The 16882-nt window shown below is 38.0% G+C and overlaps 1 protein-coding gene across 1 annotated transcript in view; it reads right to left on the bottom strand.

The window, feature by feature from the left end:
* Window positions 1-2109: 2109 nt before the first annotated feature.
* Window positions 2110-16882, bottom strand: part of PKL (chromatin remodeling factor CHD3 (PICKLE)) — a 76310-nt gene continuing 61537 nt past the window's right edge. Inside the window, exons 29-31 of the mRNA XM_089139584.1 lie at window positions 15102-15231; window positions 2907-2980; window positions 2110-2745 (exon numbers count right to left, since the gene is read on the bottom strand). Coding sequence (XP_088995710.1) covers window positions 2239-2745; window positions 2907-2980; window positions 15102-15231 — 711 coding nt within the window. The 3' untranslated portion in view covers window positions 2110-2238. The remainder of the gene's footprint in view (window positions 2746-2906; window positions 2981-15101; window positions 15232-16882) is intronic.

The following is a 16882-nucleotide window of genomic DNA, read 5'->3' as shown; positions in this document are numbered from 1 at the left end:
AAAGATTGGTCCTTTTTTGAGTTCCGTAATTAATGGTGTACGACATAATTTGTGGTGGGCTTGTCGGATGTGTATCTTTATGTTGTTGTAGTTTAAATTCGACTATCAAAAGCAATGGAATATATGCTCCATTGTTTTGAGTTACCACTCTCCTGAAATTCCTGGGACTGTTGTCTAGGATGACTGGTTGTACTTCTCCAGTGAAATTTATTTGCAGCCCATAGTTCAAACGTTTTAATTTTTGGTATATGCTTTTTGGGTTGGGGTGGTTTCATAGACATCCATTGAGTACTTAATTGTACTGGATGAAGAATTGACTTCACAGGATCCTCGTGTATCTGGGAATGTAAGAAAATCTTGTATATGAAGTAAATAGAAATTCAGCTGATGATTACTGTACATTTAGTCTGCCAACATTGTTTCTATTTCCAAAATAAGCTTCTCATTGCTCCATTGATAGTGACTACTTTCCCTAGCAGCTTGGGGGTTGGGGGTTGGGTGTTGTGGTTTAAGTGCATATGTAATGTAGGGGATTGGAGGTTTCTATTTGAAACTCAATTTGGTCAAAACCATGACCTCTGTTTTTGGGTAAAGTCAGGAGGGAGAAATGGGGTTTTTGTTTTTGGGTTGGGGGGGAATGGCTGCCAAGGTTGTATGTATCTTAGCTCCATCCACCCTTTTGATTTTTAAAAAAGAATCTTAGGACTATGTGATCTAGCCAGTGCCAGAATTAATGGTAGGACCTGCCGTTGTTCTTTGCTTGTGAGTTCAGTGTGCTGGTGTCAGTTGGACACTTATGAGATTATCAAGTTGTTTGCATTTCTTCCATCATAAGTGTCTTTAGGAAACAATTGTACTTGGGGTTCTTAGTGTGTGCTAAGATCTGTGGTTATATTCTGCTGCTGTTGTAATTGCTGTTAAGGTTGTTATTCTTCTATCCGCTAGCAGTCTAATTAACTCTGGGGATCATATTTAGTTGTTGTAATGGCTTAACGGGGATTGGAAAATACCACTGCAATGACAAAGGCTGAGGTGATGAATTTGGTGGAATTCCTTCAGGGGAGAAATTGCAACAAAGGGGAATTAAGGGTTGACTGGCAGAGGAATCAATGCCAATTGTAGGTGACATTGATGTTCTCCAGCAGAAAGAAATAGAAACCAAAATTTAAACCTCTGTTTTTCAATCGCAAAAAGGAAGTTGCAGATGTGATCCCTAAATCAGTGGAGTTAAGGAAACGGTTATCTTTAGATCTCACTGAGTCACTGCATCAACAAAAAAACTCTCTTTTACCTTTCTGAAAGAAAACCAGTTTTCGTAAGAGGAAAGCATTCTAAACCCTCCTGGAGATGATAAGGGTGTAACTATTTAATCATTTTCATATTACTGTTCTATAATTGAATCTCCCCCATTTTGGTTAAACCATCAAGAGTTACAAAACGCGACTCATTGCCAAATCTTTTTAGCAGACAAAAAGTTGGGATTCGATGTCTTCTTGCCATTGCTAACATTAGTACGTTCCTAACAGATCTTTTAAAGTTTATGATTCTCCCATCTGGCTTTACCAAACAAGGGAAGACTTGGGTTTTGTATTTGAATAGTTTCAAACAAGCCTGCCTTAACTGATTCCTCTGTAGAATTTTCTAATGCCTTCCATATAGTTCACAGTTGATTCCTCTGTTTTCACTTTAAAAGCAACATCCATTCAAGCTTCTACTCGACTGGAGATACGTCCCTGTTTCCAAGTAGTCATACAACATGACGATCTAAGATCACAAAAGGGCGAACGAGGCTGAGTTTGGAAAGGGCAGCAGGCGGCCGCCCGAAAAGGGGGGGGGGTCTGTGGTTGCAGATTGAGAAGGGGAAGACAAGAAAATAAATGTATCAAGAGGTACGAAGGATCTTGTGACTAAGGTTAAAGTTAGGGCCAAGATTAGGGTTTAGGGGTAAGTGTTTAGCCTGGCGGGGCCAGTCTGACCTTGAAGAGTCAGGGTCAGGATCAGACCAGACAAGGGTATTTAGGGTTAGGTTGGGTTTGCCTATGGACTAGATATAATATTACTAGATGCCATGAAAAATGAGATGAATGAAAAAGTCACTGAAAAGGGAAATGCCAAAGTTGATGCACTAACTGAAACAGCAGTAATGGAATTACAACAGTTAATTACAACCTTAAGCTTGGGGTGGCGGCGGTCAATTAACATAGGGATTGTCATCAGTAATGCTAACCCTATACATACTCAGTCGTCCAAAACAATAACCGCATCAGATTTTCCATTTGCGTTTACATCAGAATCCTTTCTCTCTGCCATTTGCACATCCTCTGTACCTTTTGGTGGAGAAGAAGATTCCTTTGAAGGCACCAATGTATCTCCAGATAAGGGAATTGTGTGAGGAAGAATACTGCTTTCTCTTTCTGAATTTATACGAGGCAGCTCTGATTCTACTACAGAATTCTTAGGCTGTACTTCCAAGACAGTAGCAGGTTTGCAATCATTTCCTTCATTTGAGGATGATGTATCCGATTTTGCAAAATTCTTTTGAACTTCAGGCTGTACAGATAAATTTGAGCTTTTATTTAATTTTTCTGTAGTAGGACTTTGGTTGGAAGCAGCAAGAATTCGATGTACATCCTCATAAAGGGCTTCGAGTGGAAGTAGGTTCTTTCTCAATCTAAACCCTGCAGTCTTATCTCCTACGCATGCATTGATAGATTCATTGACATTATCTGAAAGTGCTTTGCATATCTGTTAAAAGAAATGGAGAGGAAGTTATCAGCATTGTGAGACATAATGTGAAGATTGATTGATAGAAGTGCTAGGATAAATCCAGGAGTCAGCATTGCCAAAAGAGAGCACTAAAAGGTAGAGCTGTTAGTGTAATACTCACTCAAAAACATTAAACTTACCTCATTATAAAGGCGGGCCATATCCAAACGATCAGGCTTCTCATCACAAGCTGCTGCTGAGACTTCATCTGGAGCTGCAAGACAGATTCAGTTTAAGCTTACAAGTAGCTAAAGGCCTAAAGTGGATCACTTCTCTTTCGAAGTAGCAAATTCCATGCTCTGGGTGAGCATGCATCTAATTAATTTTTATTGGGATTGTCTATATGGGGAATCAACTTAAAAAACATTTCTCCAACAAGATCTTTGATAAAAAAAAGTGGAAAGCCACACCAATTCCATGCAGCATCTCATGCAACCAAGCTAAGCAATTAATTAATATATTAATAGAAGTTGAAAAAAAATATCCGCAGAGAAATGATTTGAAAAAAAGTTGGAACACTATCCCAATTCCATGTGGCGTTTCACTCCCCCCCCCCCCGGCAGTAAACCATCCATGCAGCCAAGCAAAGTGTATAATTAAATACTAAAAGTTTACATTCTTTTTCTCCCCTTGTAAAATCACAAACACAGAGACTGAGACTCTAAATGGTATTGCTGGGACCCAACCTGACAATGGCATCTCGCATATACAATAAGGTTCTCATTAAGAATAATTTCAAAGATGGCATTGTGTAAAAAAATGGCAATAGCTTTTGGTGTAATCCAGAGAAAAAAGACTTCAAAAGACAAATGAAATCAACACTCAAATAATAAAAGAAGACTCTAGATCTGACTTTATCCCACTTCCAATAATCTTGATGCTGGGTTAGACATCAAATTTGAGGCAACAGTCACATGAGGCAAGGTTCGTTCTTCTGTTATAATGGCAGTGCGTTTTGGTGGCAGTTTTTTTGGGTTTCACTCCCCATCTAACGTACTCAGCTTCTTGTAGAACCAACCCCCCATAATATACTAATACAAATCCTAATACTAATAATAAAATAATAAAAATTTCCTCCCTATTTTTCATCCAGACAGCCGGAACAATATGGTGGCAAGTTGCCTATGGGTTCCTCGTCACTCAACTATGATAAAAAAAAATTCCTCCTGCATTATTGCTGCTCCCCTCTTCATTCTAGAAAAGTTGGTCTGAATAATTAGCCTGTAAGAAATTTGACCTCTTAATTCTTACCAACAATTTCATAGAAAGAAAGAGATTCAAATCAGTTGATGAGCATTTGCATAATAGTTAAGTTGCCCTGCTGCTACTTGTCGGCTATAGGTTAAAAGCTAGGAAGCAGCCTCTACTGCAAATAAGAGGTAGGGCTGCCCACATTTGCCCCTCCCATTACTGAAGTAGCAGGAGTTTCAGGACTGGTCCAAAAAACTACCAAATACAAAGCCTTCCCCCAAATAAATAGGGTAGGTTACATGCATGGAATAAATTTCTATTGAAGCCCTCGAAATTTCGATCGAAATGCTTGCATTTTTTGAAATCAAAATGAACTAGGCAGATTTCATTTCATACAGTGTTTCGACCAAAACACACCAAATTTTCGACCAAACTAATCGAAACCAGGTTTTGACCATATCCACCTCTGTTTTTGAGCAAGGTTTCGACACTCCAACTTGTTTTCCTTGTTTTTTATTGATTGCTATCCTATTTTCACCTAATTTCTACAACTCCTTTGCCTTCAAACACCTCTTTTGCTCCTCTTTAGTCTTCAAACAACTCTTAAGCCACAACAACTATTCATGGGCCCAAACCCAAACTACAAAGGAAACCCCTGCCAAGGCGGTCCCCCTGGACCCCACCCACTCACCAGGGAGTGGGACCCCCATGTCTGTTGACAACAGAATGTGAAGCATGGGCCATACACAATAGTCCCAAACTTCCCCTTTTTTATTTTTGTTTCGTTCATGCTTAAATGGTCGTGTAATGTAACCCTGAGTCTAGGGCTAGGGGTAGTTTGGTAATTTCATTGGACTCTTAGGGTTGCCTAGGATTTCCAGAAAAAGGGGAAGGAAGTTTAAGGGTTTTAGGATACTTTTGAAGTTCTATAACTCTGCTATAGAAGGTGTTTCAGATCTGAAATTGATCAATTTAGGGTTATAAAAATTTTGCAGAAAATCTAATCAATGGAAGAAGTGGACTCTCTCCGACCAGCGAGCCATGAAACAGAATCGATTGAATATGTGGGAATTCAGAAGTGGAAATCCATTAGTGGCATGAGAAGAAGTAGGGACGGAACCAACGGAAGTCACTCCAGGCAAGAGAGCCAATCAGGGAAACTCCCCAGTAGAAGAGAATAGACAGAAGTAGGAAAGAAATTAGGGAAATCTCTTAAAAAAGATCAAAAGGCGAGAAAGCAGTGTTCATTCAGGCAGGGGTTTCTACAGAAGACCCAAACTGTAGGAAAAGGCTCTACAGCTTGGGGCCACCCTAGGGGAGGTTGAAAGGGGTCTAACAGGGCTGTGAATCAAGGTTTAACATGGGGAGGGGTGGTGCTGTATCGCAGGAAAGAAGAAAGGGAGGGGGAGGGCTACGGTTGCTAGGGGGATGGGTGGAACCTGGCTGAAACTGAAGGGAAAGGGGTGGGGGGTGTTCGCATTGGGCTTTGAGTAGCTTTCTAGGCCAAGGCAAAAGGAAGGAAAAAAAAAGGGGGGGGGGGGCTGTACTTGTAAACCTGAGCTAATTGGCTGCTTGATGTTGAGAAGGTAGATGAAGAACTTAGAATTGCAGAAACAACCGTAAATACCCAGTCGCAGGTCACCCCTAGGGATCCCACAACTCCAACAGTTCATTTCTACAATCAAATTTTATTCATCAAATCAAGCTGAATTGCTTACAAGACTCGATTGGTATTTATGGAGAGGACTAGACTCCTACTTGACTCTTCTAAGAAACCAATTACTTGCTACACAAAGACTCAAATAACTAATTACTTGCTAAACAAACTCTAAAAGATAAGAATCCTTTGGATAAGGAATCTTATCCCAACCATACTAAAGTTCGATCGTAATGGTCAAAATTTTGACTGAAATGCCTGCATTTTTTTCCCCAAGAAACAAAACTTCAAAAATTTCATCGAAGTGGTTCGTTTCCACCGAAATTTTGTAGATTTCAACCTAAATTTTGCAGGTTTCAACACTCCAACTTGTTTTCCTCGGCTTTTGTTGATTTCTATCCACTTTTCACCTAATTTCCACAACTCCTTTGCCTTCAAACACCTCTTTTGCTTATCTTTTGCCTCCAAACACCTCTTAAGACACAACAATTACTAAGGAAACTCTGGGCAGCAATAGAATGTGAAGCATGAGCCATACCCAACAGTTCCAAACTTCCCATTTTTTTATTTTTGTTTTGTTCATGCCTTAAATGATCTTGTAATGCCATGAAATTAATATATGATTAGTGTAGGACTATGATCAATGATTGTGTGTCGTTAAACTTTTTTTTTTAATTATTTGCTGCCATTTTTTTTTATTTTCTGATTTGAATAACAATTCTTTAAATTATGTATTTTGAACAAATACATATGTATATAATGATATATGGGCTTCAACCCAATATATGTAAGACACCATCACATGATCTAGTTGATCATTTTATTTTGTTGACTTGTTGTATACGTAATCATTCTATCAAACAATTCATGTATACTCATGATTCTATGCCTGTATGCAATACAGTTTTTATTTGTCGGAACCAATCATTTGTTAGTATACTTGAATGATAAATTTTTAGTGGTTTTTTTTGGCAAAATACTAGTTTCATTGTGTTTATCATGCTTTTAATAGGTAGGAGGCAAGAAATCAAATGATATGGAGGTCAAATAAGGCCCCGAGACCTAGGTTCAAAATTTCAAAAAAAAAAAAAATGTCATCGGTTTACCTAGGTTGATCAAAATTTGTTCCTTGATCCCAACCGACTAACTTCACTCAAACTAAACTCTCAAATACCTTTCAAACTAGGACTCCAAATAGAAAAAGAAAAAAAAAAAGCAAATAACTCCATAAAAGTAGCTGGACTCATTCCAACTAGGTAGAATTTGATCTAAGGGGTGGAAAAATGACAAAATACCAATTTTCTGGTTAGGCCCCCCGGGCTTGCCTCAAAACGTAGGTGGGTGTGGGCCTTCCTTCGGCCCTTCTTGGGTTGTCTTGAGCTAGGTACAACATCTTGTATTGCTTTGAAATTAATATATGTTTAGTCTAGGACAAAGATTTATGATTGTGTTGTTAAACTTTATTTTATTATTATTTTATTTTTTATTATTGCTACTATTTTCTTTTAATTTTCTATTTCAAAAAAATATTTTTTAAATTATGTCTTTTGAAAAATACATATGTATACATGATGCATGGGCATTAACTTAATATATGTGAGACACCATCACTTGATCTAGTTGGTCATTGCATTTTGTTGACTTGTGTATGTAATCATTTTGTCAAACAATTCATGTATGTTGATGATTCTATGCCTGTATGCAATATATTTGTACTTGTCGGAACCAGTCATTTGTTAGTATACTTGAATGATAACTTTTTAGTGGTTTTTTTGACAAACTACTAGTTCTATTGTGTTTATTATGCTTTAAACAAGTAGGAAGCAAGAAATCAGATGAAATGAAGGAAACATAAGCCCCAAATCTTAGGGTCAAATTTTCAAAAAAAAAGTACTAGGTTTCAACCGAATTTCGGCTTTTGGCTAGGTCGAAACCAGCCTTGAAATTGAAACCTCAATCCATGGTTACATGAATCCCTTTTGTCCAATTAGATCTATTCAGATCCATAATTGATACTAGTCTGAAGCTATCCATCTGTTTCTTAATAACTTCCATCATCATTAGGCCTTACAGCTAGTTCTTTTAGCTGCTTCAATTTCAATTAAATCATTTCTCCAAACTGAAGCATAGAAGGAAAGGCAAAATATAGATTTGTAATTCAGATAACAGCTGGCATACACAAGCTTCTTAAAATAGGACAAATTCCAATGTACTAAACCTTTAAGAGTCCCATCCACTTAACCATCACACCTGGTGCAGCCAATGCATCAGCCCAACAATTGGCAGATCATGAATTACATTTACAGGAAATATTCCCAGATACATAAAGAGATTCGATAAACCTAATAAAGGGCAAACATCTCCATCTTGCTGCTTCTTGAGAACCAATTCGTCTCTTTGTTCACACCACACCTTCCTCTGCAGTATTACTGTGGATAACCCTAATTCCAAAGAATCTCAACCAAGACTTTTGAGTATGCTCTCACACATAAAATATCATTCCCTATCAACCCACACTAAAAAATAGGTTTTTATTTACCTATAAGATATTATACCTTATTAAATTGGTGCATGTGATAGGGCCTTGGGATGACAATATTATGCTACATTGAGGAGAGAGAGGGGAGATTAGGGTTGATTATAAATAGGGGTAAGATGTCAGTAGTAGGGAGGGATTAATATGTGAGTGTTTGGGCAGCCATAGGCTAAGGGGCAGCAATGTGCTGTGCGGGTGACTGGCACCATTGTAACCAGTTTATCATTGTTCTTCGTTATTCTATCAATAAAAAAAATATTAGTTTTGCATTCGATTCGTGGGTCCTTATCAAATTGGTATCAGAGCATTCACCATCCAGGGAGGTGATGGCACTACCTTCATTTTCTGGTGCAAGAGAAGTTTAGAGATGGATTCTAGAGGTTCTTTTGTTCTGTTGGGAGAACTAGATCGAGGAAGAACAGTGGCTAGGGGTGGCAATCCAACATTTGGAAGGAAAGGCACTCAACTGGATCTATTGCAAGGACAAGGTGATTTTCGAGGGGCCAATAGTGTTAGGGCCATAGGATGACGCCATGTGGAGGAGAGAGAATATTAGGGTTAGTTTAGGGGTGATAAATAGAGGGAAAATTGAGTGGAGAGGTATCGAATGTTTTGGAGAGTTTTCTTTGGCAGCCGTAGGCTGAGGGACACCTTTGGGTGTGGGGGTGTCTGGCACCATTAAAACCAGTTTTATCTTGTTAATCTTGTATTTTCATATTGATTTTCTAAGATATTAGTAGGATCTTATCAGCATGTAACAAGCAACTTGTTATGCATAAAATCAAAACATACATTGCATGTGTACAATGTGATACAATAGAAGAGCAGGAAAAGCTCAAGGCTTCCGCAGTACAAGACTCCAAGAGCCAAGGAGTGGAAATCCAAGGAGGAGAAACCAGCTAGCAAGTGAGCAACAATGTCTCCAAACTCACATCCCAATACTAGATGCCAATATTTTAAACCCTAATCCTATCATATTAACTAAAATGAATCATATAAAAGTATAAATATGCAACCAATAATAGGACAATATGAAAATCCGAAAGGAAAAATGGTATATGTAGGGAACCTCATCCTTTAATATGATTGACGAATGTAGTAATTGCAGTTCACTCTCATACATTGACATCCGATTCAAATATGATATTTGCATAAATTTTATGCCAAGGTTGGAGATGTCGCTCTCGAGGGCAACCTCACCTTTTAAAAAAACTGAGATCTCGCTTGAGATATTGTAGATCTCAGAGGCTCAACTCGAGAGAACTCAATGGCCCAACTCAGGGTGTTTTATCAGTTGGGCTGGGCTGAAACTTGGTAATTAGCCTATTTTTGGCCTTCTAAACACACTAGTGGCTTAAGATATGTGAGAAAACTACCTTATTTATGAATTCCAACTAGACCCTAAGTTTGAAACCGAAATGCTACAAAAATGAATATGCAATGTTATAGAACATGAAATATAGAAACATTGATTGATAAAAATGAAATCCAAGTGATAACATACAAATAACTTTAATTGCTTAGAATTCCATCCATATGACTACACAATACATCATCATCATTCTCGACTCTCAAGAATACAGTAGTACAACCGTCATAAGTTCATAATCATAACTTCATAATAGAAGAGGATGAGATGATAGTAGTCAAGCCCAAGCTCCACCACACGATCTGATGAGATTCATGCAAAAAATGGGGCCAAAATCACCCTTCAAGTGTACTGTCGAGACAGGAGGTGAGAGGAGCGAGAGAGTTGAGACCATTGGAATTCTCATCTTGACTCGACTAAGAGGGAGTAAAAAAGCCTTGGTTTCACCTGAGATCTCTAGTCGAACCAAGATCGTGATTCAACTAAGGTCTTGGTCGAGTAGGGGTAAAAACTAGGTCTTGTCTCGCTGGGCAGGAAAAGCAAGATCTTGAGAGATCTCTTACCATGTTCTAAGCACTTCCATGCATTTCTCGACCATTTCCGTACATATCTTTAGCGTATGCTGTATTTTAGGTACAATGTGATAAAATTCAAACCTTTACATAGATTGACCAAATGCACTTCATTGATTGTACTTCACCTCCCTTTTTAAACATGTTTACATAGATTCTAAGCACTTCTATACAATTCTTGGCCATTCCCATACATACCTTTAGAGCATATCTTGTGTCTCTTGGGTATCATGTGATATCTCTCTTCCTATAAACCTTCCAAAACTGATTCTTTATACCTTGATCATGGACCATAAAGATAGGTTACGCATATTTTAAACCTCAAGAAGAAAGGAAATACTCAAGCATCTGATTTCACATCTAAACGAAATCTAAGTTTGGAGACATACAAATAAGAATTTCACTAACACCACAAATCCAGTAATATCCATTCATTGGGCTTCATGAGGATTTAGGTTTGGTGGTCCATTTGCTCTTGGTAATTCCAGATCTAGGCAGATGCTGCATCAGGCTATCAGCTTCTTTTACAAAAAGAGAGAAACTAGGGTCATGGGGATTGTGGGTGCTTCTGCATCTATCAGCTTCATGCCTAGGCCCTATATTTCTCAAGGAAAAAGATTAAATTTGGAGCCCAATAGATGTGGTTCTGACAACATGGCTAGACCAAAATGATCCAATTTGGAGACCCAATCCAAGATCAAATGTTATGTGCCTAATGGGGCCCACTTTGGTGTATGGGCACTAGACTGGGCCAACCTAGTTTGATATATGTTTAAGGGCTTGACTCTACTTGTTCCATCAGCTTTGATGCTTTTGGCACATTAGTCAAGTACCTAACGTTTGGTATCAAAGCTAGCACTATGTCAAGGGTTCGGATCCTAGAAAGGGCTCCCTGGAGTAGAGTAAAAGCTACCAAGAAAGGACTACAATGAAAATTGAGGGAGCAGAGTGCAGCCGCTGGGAGAGGGCTAGCTACTACCAATGTGTTAAGTACCTAGAGTGAGAACCATTGAGGAAAACTACTATGGAAACATGGTGGTATCTTATATGCCTACTTGCCTAGCGGGACTTAATCTGTTGTACAGGCATCAGGTTGGGCCAACCTAGTATGGGATTGGTTTAAGGGTTAACTCAACTTGCTCAATCAGCTTACGAACTTTGGGCGCATTGGTCAAGTACATAACATCGAACTAGACAAATCTGGCTTTTTTGGTCCAAAGGGGGCACAATGGTAGACCTAAGAAACAAGTTTTAATTTATTTGATGTTATTGGGGAGTAGATTACACACATGTTCTTAGCAACTTTTTAATGTGAGACATTGCCTACTTTGTTAGGTTTCTATTGATATGTTAGGGAGTTTTCTTTATATTCATGTAACATGAAGGCGAAAAGAAGAAGAATAAAAATTAGATTTGAATTAATTAAGGTCAGCAAGGTTCTTTGATGTGTTTACATGAGCGGATGTTGGCAAATGATTTGTGTCTTCGACTTTTGGTTTTTCTTCCATTCCAATTCTTCCTTTATTCTTACTCTCTTCTTTCCCAATCTGTGAAGCGCCATGACATTCTGCTGGGTTCCCATACCTTAAAACTTCCATTTTGTGAGTCGATTGTAGACTACGAGCCCACCCAAACTCATTGATATCAAGATGGAGAGATTTTAAACTTCTAACAGTTTAGATTGTCTAATACTAAATGACTTTTCTTCATTCCTCATGGACATTTTAAATGTTCTTATCAATTTTTGTGTGTTCTAAATTTCTAATACTAATTATGAGTAGAGAAGATTATATTTAAGAACCATACAGCAGGCTATAATAACCAACTTAGCATATGAAACTACCATTTGGGCTTCTACAAGCTAAAGGATCTAATATGTCCAGATATGATTAATTAGTGGTTCCCCAAAGTTTTAGGCCAAACAAATAGCTGATTGAAATTTGAAACATGCAATGTTTCCGTCAAATTTAGATCAAGACTGAAATCTCAACCTTGGAGACTGGAAAGCTGACAAGAAATTAAAGGTTAAGACCATAGAGAATACAAAAGACAAAAACTTTGATGATTCAGAACAATTTCGGTATTTATTTTCCTCATCATTCCTGAATATGAAGTGCATCGAGCATGCAATTGAGCAGTCCGTCAGGTCAGAAACGGGAAACAAATCCATTCATAAATGGCTCTTAGCTTTCTAATTTTGGCATGCAGATCATATTTTCAAGCTCTTCTCTATAAGAATATAGACCAAAAAAGGGGGATGGTCTCATAAAGTATGCAACCTTAACCAGGCGTTACAGAGGCATGGTTCACAACTTGACCAGTAGGTTGCAATGGAGCAACCATTCCATCACAACAAGGTCTGCCCTTTCAATAGAAGTATCGATAAATTCTATAATTAGCATGATTGTTTGCTGTCTTGTCCCCATTGATTAATTAGAAAGAGGGAAATGGGTTTTTTCTCCCAGGATATAAATGGCATGGTGGGAGATCTCGCGAGATCTCGCCGAGATCTCGCGAGATATCTCTTTTTTTCACATTGGCGAGACGAGATGGAGGTCGAGACGCGAGTTGGGAATCTCGCCGAGACTCGCCAACTCGCCAATCTCGCCCGGACTCGCTGAACTCTTAATTTTGCCTTTTTTGTGGATTTGGCGGATTTTCACTTGCAACTACTCTTAGCACATCTACAACAAGGAAGATCAATCATTCTCTACTTGTCTTAGATTTATGATTTAATGACTTATAAGAACTTCTAATGGTTGTAAATTATTTTATTCTTGAAAATTGAGATTGGATACTCTATGGTGGAATTTTGATAACATTTAAGTTAGTTGATGCATTTGATAACTTGCTTTTCATTTATAGCTTTAAGGTTCTATATACATGTTGTATAACTGCTTCCCTAATCCTACTCTTTCGGTTTCCCTATGGGTGCTAGAATCATCTAGGGTTGTTTCGCAAATCCAATGCCCCACGTATTCGGCCTTAAATAAGCTAAATCCAGTTTCCCCTTGGGATCGTCCCCCGGTGGGCCCCGGTTGGCCTTGTTTCTCGCCGGTCTCCCGGTGGTCGGTCTCTCTTTTCGGTGGCGGTCTCTCTCGGGCGAGTCTTCTCCTGTATGGTACTAAGCCATTATCCTATGGAAATCATTGACAAATTTACTTAAATAATGACTTAGCAAAGATCTGCTTGTGTGGAAGCCTTCGGAACCGGGTCTGCCCTTTTACGAAGACATAGCGATGATCTGGAATAAAATTAATAGAGAAACCCCATAAAAGATTTTCATTGCAAGTCTTTAAATTTATTCCTGTAGCCTTAAAGTAACTATGGGGAATCATTTAGGGATGCCACCATCTAATAGGAACATGGAGGGCGGGACAACAAGTGTACGAAGGACCCTAGCTCCACCAAGTAACTAACTAATGCAGACATGAGAAGAGTATGCCATGGTGTCCTTTCACAGAGAAAATAGCGTAAGAATAGGAAAAAAAGGAAAAGGGGAAATCACATATGAAAAAAGGGGATGGTTGGAAGAAGGGTGCACATGCCCACCAGCCACACAGGATCCCACAAACAAAAACCTAAAACATATTTTCCAATCTCTGTAAAATGATGGGGTTTTACATCATCATTAAAAAGATATTTAAAAGACTTGTACAGTAAGACTGACTCCCTAACCAGGACTCACTCAAATAAGGAAACTAAGAATAATTAGAAACCATATGTCCTAAGAATCTAACTTATAAAATAAACAAAGACATTATTTACCAAATAATATATTTGCCAAATTCTACTAGGACCATGACTCAAACTAAACCTGGTTCATCTTCGTCTCGAAATCTGGTTGGGTTTGGGCCCATCTAAGGCTGAGTTTCTGCATCAACCCTCTTGGTCTTGAGAAAAACTCGCCCAAGAGTATAGTGTCATAAGAGAATCAACACCATGGGATCGGAATCCACATATATCGACTTTGATGGGGTGACGATCTAACACGTCTCTTGGTCAGTCATTTGATGGTCATTAGCAAACGATATATTAGGAAACTAATCATGGGTTTCATCTTCAATCAGACCATGTACATCAATTTGATCATCACACAATTTCTTCCACATCTAATTCATCTTCTGAACATTGTAACATGCCTGACATCACAACATAGAAATTGTTGTTAATATTGGCAAGCTCCCAAAAACCTGTTTCAAGTAAGGAAGTTCTTTTTGCAGTTTACCAAACCCACAAAGAATAAAGGAATATATCATCTTGATCAATCTCCAAGTGGCAAATCTATGATAAGCAACACTCAAGATCTCATTTCATCTCGGTATTTTGACCCCACCGAGACAATTAAGAAATTGAGAATTCCGTCTGAATCTCCCCAAAATCTAGTACAAAATCTGGCAGATTTTGGTAGTATGATTCAATCGGTTTTAGGCATTTTGTGGGTCTAGCTCTTCTTGGTCGGTCTATGTTAAGGCCTATAAATAGAACCAACCAGGACTCTTTAATATTTCCAAACCCTATCTAACGGCTTGCATCATATGTACAAAGATATTCAAAAGACACCTAGATTTAAACTTGAATTAATATTTCCAAACCCTGTCTAACAGCTTACATCTAGATTATAGCCAACTCCCTAACCAGGACTCTTTTAAGTCCCGATAAGGAAATTAACAATAATTAGAAACAGAATACCTGAGAATCTAACTCCCTAAAAAAAGACATGATCTCCCAGATAATATAATATCTAAAGTTGTACTAAAACTATGACTCTTAACTGAACCGGACAATCGGTCCATCTTGTTCTGTAGACCCAGTTGGGTTTGGATCCATCCAATGCTTTCCTTCCACATCACTAGTATGCATAAACAGTTTTTCTTTAGAACTATGAAGTCTGGAAAAACCAACTGCTGAAATTTTTAGAGAACCTCTAATTTTGTACCGGGATTTCTAGAAAGTGCTGAAAGAAAATGTGTTTAGTAAAGAAAACAACGATGGAGTACATTGACATACCAATTGGTTCTATTGAAGGTAATTGCTCAACCATTTGGATATCAACCTCTGTAGAGCCTGGACTTGGTATGTCTATCTTTGGTTCAATATCAAGCTCTTCATTTGAAGCATCATTTGGTTTGAGATCACCCTGCGATAATCATGCAAAATTCTCAAACTGTGCAAGTATAATTATACAGAATAAGTAAAATGTGCAGACTCAAGTCATAATATCTGACAATCATCCTATGAAATATACCCAAATCATTATAACACTTTCAAGATTCACAAACATGCTTTGACCAAAACAGTATGCAGAATCTCAACTGGCAAACCTACCAAGTATTTTCAAAACTCATCATAAAAATTTTAAGTTTTGTGAACATGTTTTGACCAAAACAGTATGCAGAACCTGGACCAGGAACCTGTTCATTACATGAGTCATGCCAATAAACTTGCTAAGTAAGAAAGTTCAGGGGATTTCCAAAAGCAACAAACATAGACAAACCAACTTATACCCACTAGAGGCAGCAGAGGAACTGTTCAAAGATTCTCTCTTTGATTAATCAATGTAGTATATAAAGCTAGCAATGGTTTATTACTATTTACTTCCACCATATAAATAGTCTGTCAATAAATAAACATAATAATTATCTACCAGGGAGTGCACAGGGATCTCAGTCCCTCGAAAAACAAAGATTTTGCAAGATCTCGGCCAAAATGTGGTAAAAATCCCCAGTTAATTGGAACCAACTTGAGGGTCCATCTCGGTGGGTATTGAGGATCAATTTGAGCCAAAATTTTGCATTTAGCCTATTTTAGGCCTTCTAAACACAGTGGTGGCCTTAAATTTGTGAGAAAACAAGTGTGTTAATGAGTTCCAACTCGGCCTTAACTTTGAAACCAGTATGCTGAAAGAGTGAACATGCAAACTAAAAAATTATGATTTACACAACCAGCAGTTGACATAAATGAAAACTCAAGAGTCTAAATCAAAAAAATACATCAAACATGTTCAGTTGTTCACAATTTTACTTTACAAATGTCGGTGTACTTATAAGTCACACTATGAGAGTATAAACGCAAAATCAATGACTAAGCAGCTCCTCTAATTTCTGCTTCACTAGCACCACCTCCATCAATGAAGAACATAGTTTTTGGAAAAAAATGAAGTTTGGGAAGAACACTCTCCTTGCTTCAAGATTGGATTCAAAATAGGTAGATCTTTGTTGTAGATAAGCTAAATAGCTTGCTGATGCAGCCTAAGTAGAGATTCGATTAATTTTTTGGCGAAAAATCTGGCCAAAACACCAAAATCAGCTAAGGGGGAAGGAGCATAGAGACAGGTTAAGATTGATATATCTCAACTCAACAAGATGGGGTATTTATAAGTCACACTATGAGAGTATAAACGCAAAACATGCTTTTGAGATCTTGAGACGAGATCTCAGGCAAGATCTCAGCGATACCTTGAACAATGACTATTCATGAAGATGCCACACTTCATATATATATGAAAGGTTGGTTTCATGGAAGTAAAAGAATATGATCACAACGCTAGTTCAAGATGACTGAAGAAGAAGCACTGTAGTTCCGGTTTACAAAAGTAAAAATGATGCTCCAGAGCTACAACAACTATGAAAGCATAAAACTAATGTGTTCGACCATGAAACTTTGAGAAGTTTATTGAAGCCCGTCTAAGAAGAAAAACTAATATCTTTAAGAGTCAATTTGGTTTTATGCAAGGTAGATCCATGAAATGTGCTATCAACCAATTGACGGTGGCTAATGGAAATAGTAGA

Source organism: Hakea prostrata, chromosome 11 (assembly GCF_041222555.1).
Source record: "Hakea prostrata isolate BN-2017 chromosome 11, UWA_Hpros_2, whole genome shotgun sequence".
Classification (NCBI taxonomy): domain Eukaryota; kingdom Viridiplantae; phylum Streptophyta; class Magnoliopsida; order Proteales; family Proteaceae; genus Hakea; species Hakea prostrata.
Note: the sequence above shows the minus strand (reverse complement) of the source record. Positions and strands in the feature narration are given on the sequence as shown.